Source organism: Pteronotus mesoamericanus, unplaced genomic scaffold, assembly GCF_021234165.1.
Source record: "Pteronotus mesoamericanus isolate MK-2021 breed Mesoamerican mustached bat unplaced genomic scaffold, CSHL_Meso_final contig_46, whole genome shotgun sequence".
In the NCBI taxonomy this organism is placed as follows: domain Eukaryota; kingdom Metazoa; phylum Chordata; class Mammalia; order Chiroptera; family Mormoopidae; genus Pteronotus; species Pteronotus mesoamericanus.
The window spans coordinates 6,128,998-6,152,057 of record NW_026555170.1 but is presented as its reverse complement, the minus strand read 5'-3'; the positions used below and the strand labels follow the sequence as shown (position 1 = coordinate 6,152,057).

General features: G+C 35.3%; 1 protein-coding gene across 1 annotated transcript; it reads left to right on the top strand.

Moving 5' to 3' along the window:
- The first annotated feature begins 6,701 nt into the window (after positions 1-6,701).
- On the top strand, positions 6,702-8,366 carry LOC129074115 (DDB1- and CUL4-associated factor 13-like). Its single transcript, XM_054577787.1, has 3 exons — positions 6,702-6,772; positions 7,412-7,432; positions 7,508-8,366. Exons 1-3 carry the CDS (start codon positions 6,702-6,704, stop codon positions 8,364-8,366), a joined length of 951 nt encoding a protein of 316 aa, XP_054433762.1.
- The last annotated feature ends 14,694 nt before the right edge of the window (positions 8,367-23,060 follow it).

The window sequence follows — 23,060 nt, the reverse complement described above, 5'->3', positions numbered from 1 at the left end:
ATACACATAGAGAAAGCATCTTCAGCTAGTAAAACCCAGTAAAACTAGTAAAATTTTAACCACGGTCCAAGGATTTCAACTTCCAATACAATGTTGATTTTTAAAGATGACTTTCTTCTTAATAAAATATAATAACTACTCTCATTCCAACAAGACTTTGCTAGGTCAAATCAACCATATATTCATATTTATGTATGAACAATGTAAATCTGTTATATGTTCTCATTGTAAATGCCAAGAGTGCAATGTTTAAAAACAAACAAACAGAAAATCAGAAAGTCAAGTATGTGATGGATAGATCCCTATAATATGTTAGGCAGTACATTTTCTTAAAAAATCTTGAACTTAAATATATACCTTAGAGTCTATTTTTGTCCCCAAAAATGTTGTTATACAAACTCAGAACTGAGTTATTTAGATTCTCAAAGTTTTAAATTTTGTAAAATGTCAGGACATCAACCTCCTCAGATTTTTTATAAGAATTTTCTTCAAAAATTTAATTATATTTTTAAATTGTGTAGGTTGAAATAAATTTGAAATTAAAATTAAGTTTAAACAACAAAGCCATACATTCCAATAACCAGTAGGGAGAACAAAAATTAGCCTATTTTGGGGAGGAATACAAAATTCAGGATAATTTTTTTACAATTATTAAACAGACACAGAAATTCTTATTTCGGACTGGAGTATAATCAGGTTGCTTCTCCAATCGAATGTCATATTGAAGGGAATAAAATGGCTAGCAGAGGTCATTAATGTATTTTTGAGCTATACTCCTCCTAATGAGATTTGATGAAGAAGATATTCATGCACACAACTCCAAGTTTTGGATGATTCCAGCATGTGAATGTACCATGGAACATGTATCTAGGATCTTAAGAAACAACAGGTGCATTATTTCTTTTTCTAAGAATGGAGAAATGAATGCAAATTATTAAAAATATAAAATATTTCATTACTCTGAGAGTTATGGATTGTCTTTTTATTGATACTTCTTTAAATAAGGAGGATGGGTTGTGTGGTGGTAAATGAGTGTGAGTTGTGGTAATGATTATAAAACAAGTACAATAATGACCACTGAAAATTTTGTTCTGCACTATGGGATTTAAGGATGTCTGAAGGAAATTAAAGCAAATCTGTATTATAATGCCATTTCTCCATCAGTAAGAGCTCAGGAGAATAATCTCTAACCATCTGCCACAGTATGTAAGATTATGTATATATAGGAGATGAATATGGTATATATGATTTGAATCTAAAATGCTTACCTACGATTTCTAAAGATTATGAAAACATTGTCCTGGCCAGTGTGGCCCAGTTGATTGGAGCACCAACCTGTAAACCGAAGAGTGGTGGGTTCAATTCCTGGACGGGGCATAGGCCTAGGTCACGGGTTCATCCCAGGTTGGGGTGTGTGCTAGAGGCAACCGATTGATGTTTCTCTCTCACATTCGTGTTTCTCTCCCTCTCTCTCTCCTTTTCTTTCCCTCTCTCTAAAATCAATAAGCATGTCCTCAGGTAAGGATAAAAAAATTATAAAAACCTTTTTTCTAGAAAAGAAAAAAGTAGAGATACATAAATTAATAATTATCAGAGCCTAGACTTTTAGTCCCTTGTCTTGTTTTCCCACAAAAAAATACAAAAGTTGTCAGAACTGCTCCTTTTAAAAATGTATCAGTTCTTCATTTTCAATTTATTTATATCAGTTATGCCAAATTCTGATCTTACAGCCCACTTCCTGTTATTATTAATGTAAATTTTCTTTGTGGGTGGGGGAAGATTTCAAGATGGCAGAGGAGTGAGTGGAAGTCAAACTGACCTCCTCCCAGAACCAATCTGGAATTACAACTAAATTGTGGAGAAATCACCTGGAAAACAATTAAAACCTTGGACAAACAGAGGAATTGGCTTTAGCACAACCTAACCTATAAGAAGTGTGGTAGAGGCTCAAGAAGATGGAATAGGCATCCACAGGCAGCAGCACCAGAGGGTTATTGAAACAGCCAGTTGAATCCCCCTGAGGAGAACAGGGTCTAAACCATAAGTGGGGATCTCCAGCCTATCACACCAGAGAACAAAGAGCACACAGATAACAACAAGCTGTGAAAAGCAGCAGTGTGCTTTCTGCCTGACACAGGCGGCTGGGGATGCAAAGAGCCATTTAAAGGGTCAATGCAAAAATTTGTAGTGGCAGCCACTTTCTGTGTGCTCTGGCAGGGGTGGGGGCAGAGTGGGCAGGAGCCTCCTGAAGAGAGACTGGGAAAGGAGGCATGGAGGAAAGAACTGAGAAAGTGAACAGTGAGGTCCCAGTGCTGACTCACCTCCTATTCTGTAGCTACCATCTTGCTCAGGCAGACCACTCCTCTGAGAGACAACAGCGTGAAGGGACACAACAGCGCCACCCCCAGGAGGCACTGTCCAGCCCAGTGTTGGGCAAGCCAGACTGCTGAGTACAGAGCGACAGTCTCAGATTGTAGATCCCACGCTAAAGGTGATGCAGAGTGGTCTGGAGATGCCTGGGGAAAGTCTGGCAACAGAGGCATTGGGGAGAGGACTGAGGGAGTAGCTGGGGATATCCCAGTGCTGACTCCCTGCCCATAGGGCAGTGGCCGTCTTGCTCAGACAGACTGCTCCCCTGAGTGGCAACAGTCTGAAAGGACACAATAGCCCCACCCACAGGAGGGACTCTGCCCTATCCTGACTGCAGAGAGCAGAGTGACTAGGTTAACAACTGGAGGAGACAGCCACAGACAGTAGATTACTGGAAGTCTCTTAAACACAGCCTGAGGTCAGATGGGGTCAACAGCTAACATCATCAGAGGCAGATCCAAAAAGAAAAAACAGAGGTCTCCTACCATAGAAGTTCACACTGCAAAGTCAGGAAATCAAGACAGATCAACTTAAGAATCAGAAGCAAAAAAGAAGAGTCTCACAAATAATGGGAAGAAATAAGCCCCACTCAAAGGGAAAGAAGGAATCCCCAGAAAGAGAACTAAATGAAATAAAGACAAGTAAACTATCAGATATTGAGTTCAAAACAATGGTTCTAAGAATGCTCAGTCAGCTCAGTGAACTCAAAAAGAATTATGAAAAACTACAGGGAAACTACAAGGAACTTATTGCAAACTATGTCAGCATGATAAAGGATATAGAAACTATTAATAAGAGTCAAGAGGAAATGAAGAATATAATTTCTGAATTGTAGAACGTAGTAGAAAGAATCAAAAGCAGGCTACGTGAAGCAGAGGATCAAATCAGTGAGCTGGAGGACAAGGTAGAAAAAAACTCCCAGAAAGAGCAAGAACATGAAAAAAGACTCAAAAAGGAGAAGAGGCATTTAAAGAAATTCAGGACAACCTAAAATGTAAAAATATCCGTAAAATAGGGATACCAGAAGGAAAGGAAGACAAGGAGGGATAGAGAATCTGTTTGAAAAAGTAATGATGGAAAACTTCCCTAAATGGAGGAGAGAAAAAGTCACACAAGTCCAGGAAGCTCAGAGGGTCCCATTCAAGGGGAACCCAATGAGGCCCACTCCAAGATACATCATTGTTAAAATGGTAAATATCAAAGACAGAGAATCCCAAAGGCAGCAAGGGAGAAAGAGGCAGTAACATATAAGGGAGCCCCAATATGGCTAGCATCTGACTTCTCAACAGAAACACTGAAAGCCAGAAGAGAATGACAAGAAATATTCCAAGTTATGAAAAGCAAAGGTCTGCAACCAAGACTGCTCTACCCAGTAAGGCTCTCAATTAAAATGGACGGTGAAATAAGGAGTTTCCCAGACAAAAGAAGGCTAAAGGAATACACCTCCACCAAACCAGCACTGCAAAATATGCTAAAGGGACTGCTTTAAGATGAATAAAAAGAGTCTATGGATATCCATTTCCTTTCAGAGTTGTCAATACTTGATATTACCAATATTTTTAATACTCATTAATCTAATTGTGACAATGATGTTATTTTAATTGTTCCTTTGCTATTTCTTAAAACTAAACCTGTTTTTGTATATTTCTTGTCTATTTCTATTATTTTTAAAAAAGCTTTAAATGACTTTTTGGTATTCTTTATCCATTTATTGATTAAAGGTTAGTAGAACTTTTTTCCCTTAAAAAAGAAACCTATTAATCATGTTTTAGATGTGTTGCAAATAATTTCCTATTCTATTTCTTGTCCTTTAACTTTTTATATAAGTATATTACTATATAGTCTTAAATGTTTAATATAGTCATATTGTCAATATTTACTTTATAGCTTCTGGGTTTGAATATTTTACTTCAGGTCATGAAAAATATTAGTTCTATTTTCTCCTAAAACTCCTTAGATTCCACATATTGATATTTAACTCACCTGAATTTTTCTTGTGTAATGTGTGAAATAGGGCTCTATATTTGTTTTATTTCAAGTAATAGTGGTCCATGTACCTTATTTGTCAACTAAGCCTTATTTTACCCATTGATTTGAAATATCAGCTTAATCATATATTATATTGTTAGACAGATGTATACATTTGTCTCTAGAATACGCATTATATTTCATTGATCTACTCAATTATTTCTGTGCTCGTGTCATGTTGGTTTAATTGCTGAGACTTTATAATGGTTTTAAATTTTTTTAATATTTTATAATTAACTGACATTTAAAAAATAAATAAAATCAATCTGCATTTAAGAAGAAAAGAAAGAAGAAAGAAAGAAAGAAAGAAAGAAAGAAAGAAAGAAAGAAAGAGAAAAAGAAAGAAAGAAAAGACAGAAAGGAAGAGAGAGGGGGAGATGGAACTCCTACCTTTTATGACAACATGGAAAAAAATAAAAAAAATCCGTTTTGTGGTCAAATTTCTTTTGTTTTTGCCCTGGCCTGTGTGGTTCAGTTGGTTGGAGAATCCTCTTGTAACTGAAAGATTGTGAGTTCAAATCCAGGGCAGGGCACATACCTAGGTTGTAAATTCAATCTCTGGTCTGGGCACATATGAATGCTGTCCAGGCGCATACCAGGGGCAACCAATTGATGCTTTTCTCTCCCATAGATGTTTTTCTCTCTCCCACTCTCCTTTCTTCACTCTCTAAAGGTAATGAAAAAAATGATGTCCTCAGATGAATATTAAAAAACCTTTTTTTGTTGTTTTCCCATAACACTGAACCAGCGTTTTTTGTTGTTTTTTTTCTGGAAACATTGTTTTATATGGTTATTTCTTACAAAGAATATTGATCAGCTACTATTTACTGTATATAGTAAACAGCATGACTTCGTCCTTTGACATGCTTTAGATGAACCTTAATTATTTAGGTATTTTAATAACCTAACACAAAAGTTATAGTTCTAAACTGCAATTGTTTTCATCATTGCAGATACTAAAGTGTAGTTTTCAATAATCTCCATGACTTTAGAAAAACGATGAAAGTGAATACATAGAGCAATTCAAGAAGAGCAATCCACACATTGGTAAACAAAGAGAGGAACAACTGTGTGGCCTAGCCCTCCCACTGCGAGGCAGCAAGAAGGACCCGGACAGGCCGCCGGAGGCAGCCACGGTCACCTAGGCTCTCACTCCCTTCCCAGGGATGCAGCATAGGGGTGCAGCATTGGGCTGCGGGCCCCCCCTAGGGACGCGGGAGCGCACGCCTAACAAAAACAGACAGAACTGGGGCCTGACTGGGGTGGCTGAGCTTTCAACTGAACTGACTAGCCCTTTCCTCTTGTCCTCTCTCCCCTGGCCCCATGCCTTGCTGTAAGCGCGCATGTCTGGGTGAGTAACGTCCCCCTGCCTCTGTGTGGGTGTATTAAATTAAAGCTTAACAATGTTCTTAATGGTCCCTTTCTTAACCCCTTCACTCTTCATTCAGTGTCATTTCATTGCTTCCTTGTTCTCCAGTAATGCCAATTTCTTGGGTGCCTTGGCGTCTCTGTCAGCACCGTCCCTTGCCGGGACTCCCCCGCAGCCCACTCTGTGCTCCTCTTGACAAACCTCTAGTTCCCGCTTGGCATCAGCTGAATTTTCCCCAAGTTGTTCTTTCCTCTGTCTTTCCATAGCACTTGAACTTTTATATCTCTATTACAAAGGTGCATTATTACTAGTAGTAGTGGTAGTACATGTGAGTTCTTTTCCACAAGTCACTGAACTTTAGGGGGCAAAGATCATTTCCTGTAAAGTATCCACACTTCTAGCACCTGGTATAGTGTCTGACACACAGAATGTATTCAGTAAGTTAATATGATCCAACTGATTTGACATAAAAAAAGCCTTAAACTGCGCTAAGGCAACATAGCTATCACCCATGAATCCTAAATAAAGTCACAAAGAATGGAGATAAATTGCTTTCAAAACTCCCACTCTCCTTCACAAAAATTGGCTTACGGAAGACTTTGAAAGGATAAAGGCAGCTGCCGTGATTTGAAAGTTGGAAAAAGAATAGTCTAAGTACATTCCCAAAGCTTTCCTGGATATCCTGAAGGGCAAAGTCCTTAATAAAGCCATACCTTGGCAGATTTCGAGATGAGACGTCTTCATCCCAAAGGAGGAAACCAGCCATCTGCAGTATTGCTCTTGTGAGCCTGTGCACGACCCTCCCGCCCCGTACTCACATGATATCACGGATTCCAGGCTTGGTTCTGCTGGGCCACTGGACCGATCGATGTCGTCTTTCCCCTTCCTGACTCTACAGCCCCCACAGCTCGAGGACGCTTTTCAATGAAAGGCAATGTCGACATTGAGTGTCGCTGCTGGTGCTGGTGCGCGCTGGGGAAGACGGAGGCTCCTCTGGTGCTCACGGTGAGGGTGGACACCTGGCCGCCTGCCAGGTCAAAGCCCCGCGCCCCCCAGCAGCTTGGCCGCCTGGTGCTGCGGCTGACCTGCTGCTGCCATCAACCAGCTGTTTTTTCATCACTTAATCAAATTCTTTATCTTGACCATTTTTTTTTTTTTTTTTTTTGTAAACTATGAACTTCTTAAGTGAAGGAACAGGACCTGAAAGAGAATCTGGTATTAAGAAAAATCACAATAAGTATTTTTCAATTAGTTAATTAATCAAATATTTTATTAACTTCCCTCTGGATTATAACATAGTTAACATGTATCGTGTCTAAAATGTATCAGACACATTAAATAACTCATCTGATCTTCAAAACAACAGCGTAAGGTAGGTACCATTACCACAAATTACTGATAGGACAAATGAAACACTAGTAAGTTAAGAAAGAGTTCTCAAGGCCAAAAAGTTAGTAAGTGGCAATGCAAAGAATTGAAGCCACACAATCTTACCTACCTTTATTATTGCCCTGGGGTAATATTTTACAATATCTACCTACATAGATCTACCATGGGATTTACTACACTGATAAGGCAAAATAATGAGTGGAAGTAACTCAGTCATTTCATTAAAACTCCTTTGACATATGACTTTATTTAAATATTAGGAAAGACAGTATACACTGTCTTTCCTAATATTTAATTTGGAAAGTAATTATTTTAAATTAATATTTAATTAGGAATATTTAATGTCTAATTAGGAATTGATCATCACTGGAAAGAAGCTGTTTTTGCCACATGTGGACAGCAAGTAGACATTTGGGATGAACAAAGAATCAGCCCTATATATTCAATGACTTGGGGATTTGACAGTATATGTAGTGTTAAATTTAACCCAACTGAGACATTTCCCTTGGGAAGTTGTGCTTCTGACAGAAATATAGTACTATATGATATGAGGCAAGCTACTCCTCTGAAAAAGGTCATCTTAGATATGAGAACAAACACGATTAGTTGGAAGCCTATGGAAGCTTTCATTTTCACTGCAGCAAATGAAGATTACAACTTATATACTTTTGATATGCATGCACTGGACACTCCTGTAATGGTGCACATGGATCACGTGTCTGCAGTGCTCGATGTGGATTACTCTCCCACTGGGAAAGAGTTCGTGTCCGCTAGTTTTGATAAATCTATTCGCATCTTCCCTGTGGACAAAAGTAGGAGCAGGGAAGTGTATCACACAAAGAAAATGCAACATGTTATCTGTGTAAAATGGACGTCTGACAGCAAGTATATCATGTGTGGATCTGATGAAATGAACATTCGTCTCTTGAAAGCTAATGCTTCTGAAAAATTGGGTGTGTTTACATCGCGAGAAAAGGCAGCCAAAGATTATAACCAGAAGTTAAAGGAGAAATTTCAGCATCATCCTCAAATAAAATATATTGCTCGTCACCAACATCTACCAAAACCAATCTACAGTCAGATTCAAGAACAGCGCGTCATGAAAGAAGCTCGTAGACGAAAGGAAGTGAATCGTCTGAAACACAGCAAGCCTGGATCTGTGCCAATCGTGCCAGAGGAGAAGAAACACATAGTGGCAGTTGTGAAGTAATATTTGGCGTATTCCTTCCCATGATGATGTATAATTATTTGTTACCTTTTGATTTGAAAACTCTACAAATAAAAATTCAGTTAATCCTTTAACATCACAGGTTTTAACTGGCCAGATTCACTTAAATGCATCATTTTCTTTTTTTCAGTAGATAAATAGTTGGCCCTTTGTATTCCTGGGTTGTGCATCTACTGATTGAACCAACATTGGTCCAAAACAGTATTTTCTATCAAAGTTTGGAAATCCGTGAATGTGGAGGGCTGACTGAAGTTCTATGGATTTTCAACTCCTCGGGGGTGGGCACCCCTAACTGCTACATTCTTCAAGGATCAGCTGTACTGGCTCTAGTACAACAGTTTAGTATTGTATGTGAAAGCCTTTATTTGTTGTTCATTTTAGCAGCCCTGAAAAATTATCTTTAAAAGGTGTACTGGTTGATAAGACTGTCTAACCTTTTATCCTTAATCTACTTTCTTATTTCATTGAAGTATACAGAGTATTTGCAAACTTACTTTTGCTGTTAGAAATTGCAAATGTACCTTAGCTCTGATCTATTATTGTAGATACTATACAGTTAAATTGATGTATAAGACCAAAAATCTCTTGTGTTATTTAATACTACTTTGAGTAATTACTGTAATGATTCTTCCTAGGATTTCACCTAACATGTACAGTAATTATGCCAGCACATTTTCCAATGGAATATATTTTCTGTGCTTTATATTTGGCTTTTTAAACTTTAAAGATGATCACCTTGCATTTATGTAACTTTCATAATTAAGAAAGCTGAAAATGGAACTGCCTTTTGATCCAGCGATTCCCCTGCTGGGACTATACACTGAGAACACCAAAACGCCAATACAAAAGAACCTATGCACCCCAATGTTCATAGCAGCACAATTTACAATAGCCAAGTGTTGGAAGCAACCTAAATGCCCATCAGTAGATGATTGGATCAAAAAATTATGGTACATATACACAATGGAATACTACGCAGCAGAAAGAAAAAAGAAGTACTAAACTTTGCGACAGCATGGATGGAACTGGAGAGCATCATGCTAAGCGAAATAAGCCAGGGGGCGAAAGACAAATACCATATGATCTCACCTATAAGCGGAACCTAACCAACAATGCAAAGAAACAAGGAAAATATGACCAGCAACACTGAAAGGAAAAGAAATCAACAGAGACAAGAGGGAAGGCGGGGGCAGGGAAAGGGAAGGGAAGGGGAAAGTGAAGGAACATATAGCAAGGACTCATGGACAAAACCAAAGGGGAAGAGCTGAGGGAGGGAAGGTGGGAGGGGGCAAGGGAAAGAGGTGGGGGGAAGGCAGAGACAAATGTATTTAAAAAGTAAATAAATTTAAAAATAAATAAATAAATAAATAAATAAAAATAAAAAAATAATTCATGATAAAGTCACAATAATAAAACATTGTTTTTCTCAAAATAAATAAATAAATAAATAAAGATATTGTATTGGAAACAACAGAATCAAGAGGGAAGAGGCAGCGGGGAAAGGGAAGGGAAGGGTCAAGTCAAGAAACATGTATAAAGGACCCATGGACAAAGCCAAAATGGGAAAAGGTTGAGGGAGGGAACTGGGGGAAGGGGGCAGGGGAAAGTGGTGGCAGGAAGGTGGAGACAAATGTATTTGAACAATAAAAAAAATAAGTAAAATAAAAAGAAAAAAGAGAAACACTCATGTAATCTGGAAGATGCCTAGAATGACTACTACATGATTTGTCCAATAAAGATTTCTGATAAACAAAATGGAGTTTCAAAAAAATATAAATAAATAAATAAATAAAGGTATTGTATTGGAGCCCTATTAATGTCTACAAAACAGTGATAAAGTGTCTTTAAATGTTACAAGTGGTATTTGGAGAAAGAAAGGGGCCTTAGGAATATTTTAAAATTAGAAAATATAATGCCCAAAATCAAAATTCCTAAAAATAGCACCATTATATTGTCAATTTATCATACTATAGTGTTTTGAGCATAATATCCCAAAGAATACTATCAGTTTTTATAACTTAAAAATAATAATCACTTTTAATAAATTATCAAAAATATAAACATTACCAAAAAATAAAAAATTTTGTTATAATGTCAATGTAAAAATAATACAAGTTCCTAGAAATTATACAATTGGAAAAGCAAAGATTGATTTGTCTTTGTCACACATGGATACACTGAATTTTAGTTTAATTTCTCAATCAGTGCCATATAAGCGAGCCCAGGATTATTCCAAATAAAGTTTCTAACAATTGCAATACTCATACTCACTGATAGGTACAAGAATAAGTACATAGAAATCAGTTCTTCTTTGTGACTTATCTGTTCAAGATTTACATTATTTCTTCATATGTTCTTCATGTACACTAATGTATTTGGCATATTCTCTCATGTAAAAAAATCAGTCACATAAAAACATGATATATACTTCCTCCTTTCCTATTTGGATGCCTTTTATTTCTTTTTCTTGTCTGATTGCTATAACGAGGACTTCTAATACTATGAATAGAAGTGGTGAAAGTGGACTTCCTTAACTTGTTCCCGATCCTAGTGGGAAAGCATTTAGTTTTCACCTACTGAGTATGCGGTTGCGTGTAGGTTTTTCATATATGGCCTTTATTATGTTGAGGTATGCCACTTTATTCCCACTTTGCTAAGTGTTTTATCATAAATGGGTGCTGTACCTTATCAAATGTTTTTTCCACATCTATTGATATAATCATGTGATTTTTGTTTTTCCTTTTGTTTATGTGATGTATTACATTTATTGATTTGCAAATATTGAACCATCCTTGCATCCCTGGCTTGAATCTTACTTTATCATGGTGGATGATCTTTTTAATGAATTGCTGGATGCAGTTTGCCAATACTTTGTTGAGAATTTTCCTTCTTTCTCTATTTGCTATAGCAACAAGAAAATTAAAGTTCCTAAGAATAAACTTAACCGAGGAGGTAAAAGACCTGTACTCAGAAAACTAAACAACATTAAAGAAAAAAATTAAGGAAGATACAAATAAATGGAAGCATATACCATGTTCATGGATTGGAAGAATTAACATTGTTAAAATATCCATATTACCCAAAGCAATTTATAGATTCAACCCAAACCCTATTAAAATACCAATGACGTACTTCACAGATGTAGAACAAACATTTAAAAAATTTATATGGAACCATAACTGAACTGAATAGCTACAGCAATTTTGAAAAATAAAAACAAAGTAGGAGGAATCACAATACCTGACATCAAATTATATTACAAGAACACTGTAATCAAAACGGTCTGGTACTGGAATAAGAACATAGATTAATGGAATAGAATAGGGAGCCCAGAAATAAACCCATGTCTCTATGGTCAATTAATATTTGACAAAGGGGACAGAAGCATAAAAATGGAGTAAAAATGGCCTCTTCAACAAGCGGTTTTGGGAGATCTGGATAGCTACATGTAATAAAATGAAATTCAACCACTCACTTATGCCATATTCAAAAATAAACTTGAAATGGATTAAAGGTTTAAATATAAGTTACAATACCGTAAAAGTCCTAAAGGAGAACATAGGCAGGAAACTCTTAGATATTCCATGAAGCAGTATTTTCACCGATATGTCCCTTAGAGCAAGAAACAGAAAGGAAAGAATAAACAAATGAAACTTCGTCAAAATAAGAAGCTTCAGCATGGCCAAAGAGAATATCAGCAAAATGAAAAGGGAACCAACTGTATGGGAAAATATATTTGCCAATGATACCTCAGATAGGGGTTTGATCTCCAAAATATATAAAGAACTCACATGACTCTACTCCAGGAAGACAAACAATCCAATTAAAAAATGGGCAAAGGACCTGAACAGACACTTCTCCAAGGAGGACATACACAGGGCCCAGAGACATATGAAAGGATGCTCAGCATCACTAGCCATCAGAGAAGTGCAAATTAAAACCACAATGAAATACCACTTCACACTGGTCAGAATGGCCATCATAAACAAATCAAAAAACAATGGGTGCTGGTCAGATTGTGGAGAAAAGGGAACCCTAGTACACTGTTGGTGGGAATGCAGACTGGTGCAGACACTGTGGAAAACAATATGGAATTTCCTCAAAAAACTAAAGATGGAACTGCCTTTTGATCCAGTGATCTCACAGCTGGGATTATACCCTAAGAATCCCAAAACACCAATTCAAAAGAACCTATGCACCCCAATATGAATTGGGTTCATAGGTACGCAATTTACAATAGCGAAGTGCTGGAAGAAACCTAAGTGCCCGTCAGTAAATGAGTGGATCAAAAACCTATGGTACATTTACACAATGGAATACTACACAGCAGAACAAAAGAAAGAGCTAGTACCCTTCGTGACAGCATGGATGGGACTGGAGAGCATTATGTTAAGCAAAATAAGCCTTGGGGTGAAAGACAAATACCATATGATCTCACCTATAAGTGGAACCTAATCAACAAAACAAACAAGCAAGAAAGATATAACCAGTGACATTGAAAGAAAAACAAATCAACAGTAATGAGAGGGAAGGAGGGAGGGGGTAACGGGGAAAAGAAGGGGAAGGGTCAAATCAAGGAACATGTATAAAGGACTCATGGACAAAGCCAAAGTGGGGAAGGATTGAGGGTGGGAGCTGGGGATGGGTGGTGCAGGGGAAGTGGTGGTGGGAAAATGGAGACATGTATTTGAACAGTAAAAAAATTATATATTATATATATATATATAGTCAATTAATGATTTATGATATCCCCACTAACAGAGTTGGCTGGAGTGTTGCTAATTGGAGAATATGTAAAATCTGGACTCACCTCCTGCCAGGTACAAAGTGTCCTCAGAAAACAGTTGTTATGGTGGATGTATATTGATTCATTTCCTGAGTGAATGATTATGTGGAAGTTTGACTTCCAAATAGACATCTCCAGGTATCAAAATGGAGACTAGGTAAACATAAGAGATTGTTCAACCTAAAATTTATTTCTAAATCAAAGTCCATTTGAAGGAGTATAAAAGTGCCTCCCATATCCAAAATAGCCTAACTATGAATCCCAGCTTCAATTTTAGTATAGATGGTAGAAGGGAGGAAGCAAAATTGATCCGCAGATAAAATAGAAAAATTTGTTGCTCTACGTTTGAAATAATAAATAGAGCTTTGTGAATGTGAAATATTGCATTGCATAGAAACATTTTGTTTTGGAGTGTTTTGATTTCAGTTATATGGGAAAACAGTATGCATTTTGGAAAATGTGTCAAAGCAATGAAAGCTTCTTAATAACAAAAACTGGAAATTGCCTGACAAAGTGAAGCATGTTAATGATGTCAACTTTTCTGAAGCAGAACCCAGTCATTGTTAGCACAGAGACAATTTATCTTTTAATTTAGTGATAATTCTAGTCCATTTTAAGCTATATTCTTTCATAATTCTAACAATAAAAGGTAATTTGATTAATTAACATTACTTTAAAAGAACATTTCTTCATCTTTTTCCTATTGCATTTTTACAGCAAAGAACACTTAACACAGTTATCTTTGGTGAATTATACAAAATTAGTATTTTACCATTCCAGAAGTCACACACATTTTGGTCTCCATTCAAGATACTTGAGAGCAGCATGAAATTAAATTCTTAGTAATAGAAGACTACTTCAAAATGGTGGGGAATCCAGGGGAAAAATAGATAGGCTTGAGCAAATTGCATGAAATAACAACCTAGAACAAATTACATAAAATAATTTAATAAACAACCAGCATGATATTTTGGTGATGTCATCTTGGAAAAAGTAATTTTGGTAGGAAGAAGATGCACACATCAAAGCTTACATCTAAAAAACTTCCTGAAAACTTAAATTCAAAAGACCATTTATGAAAATCAGGTTCTTCCTGTAACAATGAGCAAGTGAACATATAGACAGGCAAACAAGAGATTAAGCAGAACTTAACAGTGTAAAAGAACTCACTCTCAAAATTGAGGATCTATATTCATTTAATCATATAACAAGTATTTGTTCAGTGTCTGCTATGTACCAGATACCATGGTTCCTGGAAGCTATGTAATTTGGTAATCCATGAATTCTACCTTCAACTTGCCCACAGTTTAGTAAGGAAGAAAAACAATTTAAAAAAGAGTATAATTTAATCCTGCTTACTTTGACATATTTATACTTATATGATTATATAAAATACTTTATAGTATACTATGAAAATATAATACTAGATATGTATGGAACAACACAATCTAGAAACTTATATCCCTAGGCTTTTGCTGTTGTCTGGGCTCAACTCTCAGTTCCATTGGTAACCAGTTGTAAGTTACTTTAGGTTTCTCATCTGTAAAATAGCATAATAACAACTACCTCACAAAGTCATTGTAAGGAATAACACATTTAACACACATGTTAAAGTACATTTGGCATTTAATAAGCACTTGATAAATATTGGTTAAATAGTGATAATTATTTAAGTGGAGGTAGCATTATTGTGTTGTAAATGAGGAATAGGAATTTGCCAGAGTATGGAGGTGTTACTTCTAACCAACTAGTTCATTAACTGGCTTCAATATCAAACCCAGTAGTTCAAGCAAGAGACCTGGATATCATCCTTGATTGCATCCTCTCCACCACTTCCCCACCCCATTGTCCATGGCCATGTATCAGCAAACCTTCTTAACACCTGATTTTACCTCCAAAATGTATCTTCATGTGACTGTCTTCTCTTCTGGCCTACTTCAATAGCATCTTTGTTTTCACTCACTTTTTTCCAGCTCTTCCACAAAGAAGCCAGTCCTTATCTTTTACAAACATAGATTAGATTGTGTAATGCCTCTTCTTAACACTGTCTAGTGGTCTCATCTCCACCAATTACTAGTCTAAGATCTGGCAAGACCTTTCTCCTACCTAACTTTCAAGCTTATATCTCTCCCGTACAAAGTTCCTGGTACATTGGCCATCTGAGTTTTGTGAAACAAGCAAGAGCATTTCCCACCAGAAACTCTCTTCCTGGAATTTTTTGCGCACAACCTTCAGCAGAGTAGTTCCTTCACAGTCTGCATGTCTCTATTTAAGATATACCTACTCAGAGCCAACTTCTTTAGCCACCTTGTTTTAAGTATATTTACCACTGCCTAGTTACTCTCTCATAATACTCTGTTCTTTCAATTCACAACAATCTCTTACACTTAAAACATTTGCCTTTTTTAACACTAAGATTCTATACCATCCAATTAATAACACATTAATTCTTACATTTTAAAAATATTTATTGAACACCCACTATGTATTCAGCACAAAATTACATGATGTTATGTATTTTCAGAGGGATTATTAGAGCAAATAGAGAGAGATGAATTGCCAAAGGGTGAGAGTGGAAGCAGGACTTGCTAGTGTGTAATTCCAAGGAAGAAGTGATAGTTGCTTGGACCAGGCTGTTTGCAATGGAGATTCAGAAAAATGGACAGTTTTAAACTTTTGACTAGGGTAGAACAAATAGGAATTGCTGATGGGATGAATGTGAAAGTAAGAGAAAGTAGAGAATGAAAAAAAATCACCCCAAGGTTCTTTACTTGAGCAATTGAACTGATGGTAGTGTCAAAAATGGAGTGAAATTGGTTTGAAAGATATCAAAATTTCCATTTGATACATGTAAAATGTAACTTGCCTTTAGACATACAAGTAGAAATATCAAGTTGGAAGTTAAAAATATTTGTTGGAAACCAATGCACAATGTTTATAATAAATATATATTTGGTTCTTATGAGCGTGGAGGTAGTATTAAAGCCATGACATTAGAGGAACATTCGAAGGAAAAGGTGTGATGATATCATCTAACACTTAGAAAGCACTTAGCAAATGCCAAGCACTGTTTCAAGCACTTTGTTTGCATTATCTCATTTAATACAATAACTCTAAGCATTAGTTACTATCATTACCGCCTTTTACAGATGATATAACTCAAACACAGCCAAAGAAAAGAGTCTTGGCCAAAGTCACACAGCTAGTAAGGAGTAAGTCTGGAATTTGAACATAGAGTGTCTGTCTCCAAAGTTCTTGGATAGATGAGTCCCAAGAGGAAGTTCTCAGATGGTTGAGGAGTAGAAGGCACCAAAAGTTGATAAAGAGATGGGTAAGATAATAAAAAGGAATTAGAAGGGTGGACAAAAGGAAAATCAGGACAAAGTGTTGTCTCCGTAGGGAGAGATTTTTTTCCAAATCGGGGAGGAGTCGTCCACATTGAATTCTGCAGAGAGACAAAATAAGAGACAGACTGAAAATTGTCCCCCTGAATATGGCACTAAGAAGAATGTGGAACTGCAGTTTCCGTGGAGTAATGGGAATAGAGAGTGCCTAGAAGGTGAATATTTGAAGAAAAGGTTACTGCATAGGCAGTCCTTCAACATGTGAAGGCATATGATAATGCACAAAAAATAAAGGAATAAATAAATGTAAGAATGTAGTCAGATAATATGGGAACACACAGAGGGAGCATAAAAAATGAAGTTGGAGAGGTGTTAAGTACCACATCACCAAGGTCCTTACATTCCTGTATCTCTCCATGAAAATAATTGTAGTAATTGCTATTTTGCAAGCAAATGTCTCATTTTATTATTTCAGAGTGAATTCTGCAAGGAAATCAGAGAGACCATCATTTTTAAAGAGTTTGACAGGAATATGCAATAAATGATAATATTTTAAAATTTTAATACCTCATTTTTGCATATAGAATTTTTGCTAAGAATAGAGAATTGTTAAATCTCTATGTGGAAGTCTTTTAAGTTAAAACTAAATTTATATATAATGAAATACATGGCTATTAAATGTTTTATCTGTAGCTTCTGAGTTATTATTTATCTTACTGTGTCAGAAATGTTAAGTAATTCGGACTGAAGTCAATCTAATTACTACTCAAAATTATTTCTCAACTCCACAAAAAAAATTTTAAATTTGGGAAATCAAATTTGGGAATAGAGGGATTAGCACTTCAAAATCTGTAAGTGTCACACAAATGTAAGATTTTAAAATAAGACAACATGTTTCAGAATCACTCTCATAGGAACCCCTTCTCCCATGAAATTATGCAGAGATTATGTTAATAAACTAGATACATTGATGTAAAGTTTTATTAAAATATCTGAAAGTAATAAACATTACAGTAGGAAAAAAAGCTAAAAATCCCAAAGAAAGAGAACTGTTATTCACTGATGTATTCTAAGGAAAATTTAGTGTCATCTTACTAATGCACTATTTTTAAAGGTCTTCTTGCTAGACCATCACTCTGCTAATACTCCTCTCTTTAAACTTAACTGGTGGACGATAAGAATCACATGTTTCCAACGACCTCACCCCTGTTGTGCAATGATTAATCATCATGTATACAAGTTAAGATTAAACCATGGGAAACTTGTCTTCTCCCATCTAATTTGATTAATGAGTTTTATGGCTGACATGCATTGTGAAGAAAAAGATAAAAGTACCGAGGCCAAGTATAAATGCAGTATATCTCACATAAGTTTTTAGGGGAATATAAACAATCCTGAACATAAAAATTCCACAGTTACAAAGTGACAAGATTATCTATTCAAGGTAGCTATACATGATCACAAAATATTTCAATATTGTCCATACTCTGCAAATAAATAATAAATTCTCTGCTATGTGTTTTCTTATTGATAAGTATTACATGCTACAGTAGTCAATCAGAGACCAATGCTTCTTTACACTGGTTTCTTTATAAGCCCCATAGTATCAATCCTTTAGAAGTAGTCAGTCATTCAAATATTGACATTGCCACTCATAAAGACAACATGGTTCCTTACCTAATTAACAGTAGAATTGCATCTATGACAATTAATTAAAGAATGGCTCATGGCAGCTTTTTGGACCTTAATGATTCAATAAAAAAATATAATAATCTCCTCAAAAAGGTTAGTTGAAAGTAAAGAGCAGCTTTAGTAATTTTTAAAATGTCAATACAGAGCTACCAATAACAGACAAATATGGCAAATTATTTTTGACACATTGTGGACAAAATCCTTATTAGCATTAAGACTTAGATTGCCCATTATTTTTTTAAAAATATGACACCCTTCATTTCTAAGGATCAGATACTTTCCTGCCCTAAATATACAGATATTTCCTAATAGATTCTTTATAGTTTGAATATTGAAGCTGTTTTGACATTTACACCTGAAATAAATTTCTTATGCAAACATCCTTACTTCCAAATTTCCTGTCTAATTGATGTTTGTGTATATCAAAATTCAACATTTCCACAACATGCATGTTTTTATTATCTCACTTACATAGAAACAAAATGTTACTAATCCCCAATATGTTCTCTCTTAGGTGTTAGACTATAATATAATTATATTTAGAAACAATGACCATTGTACCAGTTTTTTAATAATGCCATAACAAATTACCACAAACTTGGCTCAAAGCAACAGCTATTTATTCTCTCACAATTTTAGAGGCTAGAAGTTCAAAATCAAGGTGTTGACAGGGCAATGCCTTCTGCAAAGGTTCTAGAAGAGGATCATTTCTCGCCTCTTCCCAGCTTCTGGTGGTTACGATCCTTGGCATTCCTTGGCTTTGAATGTATCACTTCCATCTCTACATCTATAATTACATGGATATTCCCAAATTTCCTATAAATGTGTCCAAAATTTCCTCCTCTTATGAGGACTCCAATCATTGGATTAGGGACCAGACCAATTCATTATTACTGCATCCTAACTTGATTACATGTATCCTCACCCTATTTCCAAATAAGGTGAATTCATAAGTCCTGGGGTTGAAAACTTGAATATATCTTTTGGGGGACACAAGTCAATCAACAACAACCTCTGTAACTTTCTATTACTACTAATCATTATTTTAAATTATTAATAACAAGTTTCATATTTTACTCATTAAATATTACTTTTTCTTTAAAATAGTAATTGGACAGTGTGTTTTATGAAAGAGAAAATCTCCATGACAAAATGAGTTTTAACCATGTTTTATAATATCAATAAACACAAATCTTAGACACCTTTTTAATCCCTTTCTGACCTATCATTAAAAAGTTAATATACTAGGTATACATACAAAATAACTATAATTTATTTTATATTGTTTTCATTTAATAGTTGGGAGTACTTTTTAATTTTGTATCATATAATATTCAAACATGAGCCAAAGCTTTGAAGCTTTGGCACAGTAGAATAAACATTTTACTCTAACATCTGTTTAAAAACAGATTGTATTATTCTGCCTATATAAAACTCACTTGAACAACTTCATAACTTACAATTTATATATGCAACCTACTTTACACAAGCAAGAAAGGAAATTAAGGCATAGGGGATATGTGTTAAAAAATGAAGTATACAGATCTTCATAAAATATAACTGGTGTATTAATAATGACTTTGAACCTACCTTCTTATGGGATATAACTTTTGCTCCTAGTTTTCTGGCAGCTAATGTAAAAGAGAAAGAAATAAACAAACTACACAGTGGGAACTTTTTAAAAGCAATTATTCAGAAAATACATATTTCTGATAACAAGCCTTGAGAAATAGTTCTGTTGGTGATCATAAAGTTGACAGAGCATGATGAGCCAATGAATAGTCATAACTTTTCTAGGTGTTAATTATAACATTAAAGTAATACCTTTTATAGGACCTTTTTAAAAAATAATAACTGTCTACAATTCAGGTTACAGTGGCTAAAAGACTGCAATCCACATAAAAATCTTTCTTGAGGACTTGATAATGCAAAGGTAAAAATTTAAGTGTCTATAAGAGATGGAAAGTGTTAAATAATTAACACTAAGAGTCCAAACAAATTTTATCAGAAACAAAGCTATAGATAAATTTTGAAATGCTTAGAATTAAATTCTACCTTACAAATTAAAAGCATTCTGTATGATTTAACAGTACACCAATTGCTATCAAAGTTGAGAAGACATAATACAATAACAAAGATATAAAATTGAATAATAGTCCACCCTACAAATGGACGGGAAAACAGATAATCAATACAGAAACTATGCAAGTGATGTGAACAGGAAATTCACAAAAAGAATAAACATGAATGGTAAATAAACACTTGAAAAATGGTCATCAGGTTAGCAAGAATTTAAAAAGTCTAATAAACTGGGAAATGATACTGGTTTATACCAAATGTGAGTGCATGAATTGGTAGATCAATTTGGCAGAGTCCATAAATTAGTAAACATTTTTTATTTACTCTACATAAAACAGCACACATGTGCACAAAAGGACAAGCCTGAGAAATGTTCATTGCAGTATTGTTTGTAGCACAAAAACTGCAAATAACCTAAATATCAATGGTGGTATGGTAAATAAATTATCACCTATCCATACTATGAAACATTGTGCAGCAGTCAAAATGAATCATATAGAACTATATGATTAATAAAAGATTTTCAAGATATATTTTTGATCCCTGATTGGGTAGCTCAGTTAGTAGAGCATCGTCCCCATAAGCCACGGTTGCCGGTTTGATCATTGGTCAAGGCACATACAAGAATCAGCCAGTGAATGAATAAATAAGTGAAACAGAAAATCTCTCTCTCTCTCCCTCCCTTTCTCTCTCTCTCTCCCCCCTCTTTAAAAAATAATAAATAAAAAATATTTTAAAGGGACATATTTTTAGTAAAAATAAGTTGTTGGCACTAAAGGTATTTTTTATGCAAATAAATACAGCACAGGTGCAGTTTGTAAGTCAGAGCTTCACAAATCTATATGGACGGCATAAGGAAGATTATTTATCTTTCTCCCCTTCATAGTACAGAATCATTTATGCGACTCATACAAAACTGAGTCATATGACACAAATTAAAGTCAAGGGATGGCAGAACACAAAACTAGTTTATCCCATTAGAACATCTGCTTTTAAGGTTCTTGCCAGCACTTACTCTCATGTTAAATTTTTATGTAAGCATTAATAGCTAAGGGTTTGTGTTGCATTCTTATAGGTTATCCCAAAGGCACTTCCAGTTCATGGACTCAAAGGTAATGAAAAGGTGTGAACAAACTTACAGCGTTCCAAAAGATTTATCCACAAGATGACAGAGTATAAAAAGTATGCATAATATTTAGGACGACTGTGCCAAAAGCCAGCCTATGGCCGGTTATGACATATAAATAACTGAGGAACCTTGGCTGTAAGTGACAGGCTTTTGAGATGAAAAATCTAAAAAGCTACTCTGAGGGGAATGTAACCTTTCTCCATTGAATAACTTTGCTAAAGAGAGAGGAAGATGATCAGCAGAAAAGCACATTATTTCTCAGTGGATCCATACCAATAAGAGGCCCGAGATCTCTAGGACCACAACGAGGGATGTCAGAATGTTGTGGATCTCGGAGCTTTGGGCTTATGGTAATGGAAATTCATGCAGCCCCCTCCATCTGATATGAAGTTAGTTAGGAAAATGTTCTCATGTCATTTTACGTAGAGAAGGTAGATTTGGGAAGAACTATTATAATGAACACATGTGGTGTCATAACACCAAGCTATGGCAAAAACTGTATGTATAAACAGAGACTTCTTCACCAAAAGTTAAAGGCATAACATAGTAAAGTAAAAAAAAATCCAATAAAAATTAAAGGTTTTAAACGTCAAGCTATTTAATAAATTATATGTTTCATAAAATTAGAAATCTTTCAAATTTGCCTATAAGATTTTAAATCAAAGGACCAATATTTGTTTCCGTTCTTATCTCGGGTTTTATCTAAAATTAAGGAGTCCCAACAAAGGTCTCCTCAAGTGGAAATAACTCAGATGTAAACACCTGTGGTTTAAAAGCATTCCTCTGGCACATTTTTGTGACAAAATCTTACAGGTCATTCATGAATGCACTTTTTAAAAAGGTAGAGAATGTCACTAAGTTGCAAGCCTATTAATCAATTCATTCATGCTGTGTAACATCTTCTACTAATCAGTGGATCCCAAGATACCCAGACGCTCTAATATCTAATCTCTGAGCAGGGGGAAAACACAAGGGCAACATTCCAAAGTACAAATGGAGAGTTTTGCCTTCCTGTCATCCAAAATACAGGCGTCTCTTGGAGATATTGTAAGTTTGATCCCTGACCATCCAAATAAATTGAGTATCGCAATCAAGTGAGCTGTAATCATTTTACTGGTGCAGAGTCTTGGCTTCCATTTGTAAAAAACGCAACATTCATGAAGTACAATAAAGAAAATCACAATAACACATAGTATGCCTATAATACCCAAGCTAATAGGTTTTATTAATGTCTACATTCTGTTTGAACATACTGAATAAAATATGTATCAGAGAAAAAATAATTGCTTCATTAAGGTAAAAGTAAAAACATGTTAAAGTTTAAAGAGTATAGCTTCCTCTCTAATTGTACTCAACTACCATTAAATCAGTAGGGTTAATGTAAGTGTTTTTCACAGAAATTGTCCAAATCAAGGAAGAAAGTGAGGACATTTAAAGAACTAAGATAATTCTATATTGATACAACAGACAAAATGGTGTGGCTAATGATGGAGATGTGACAATAATATCATACACAAAAGCCACAATTTATCAAGGGTTAAGTGCCTGTACTGCACTTTATATAGATTTACTCCTCATAACAACCCCGAAGAGTAGACGTTACTTTTTTCATTTTGTATAGTGAGAAACTGAAGCTTAGCAAAGTT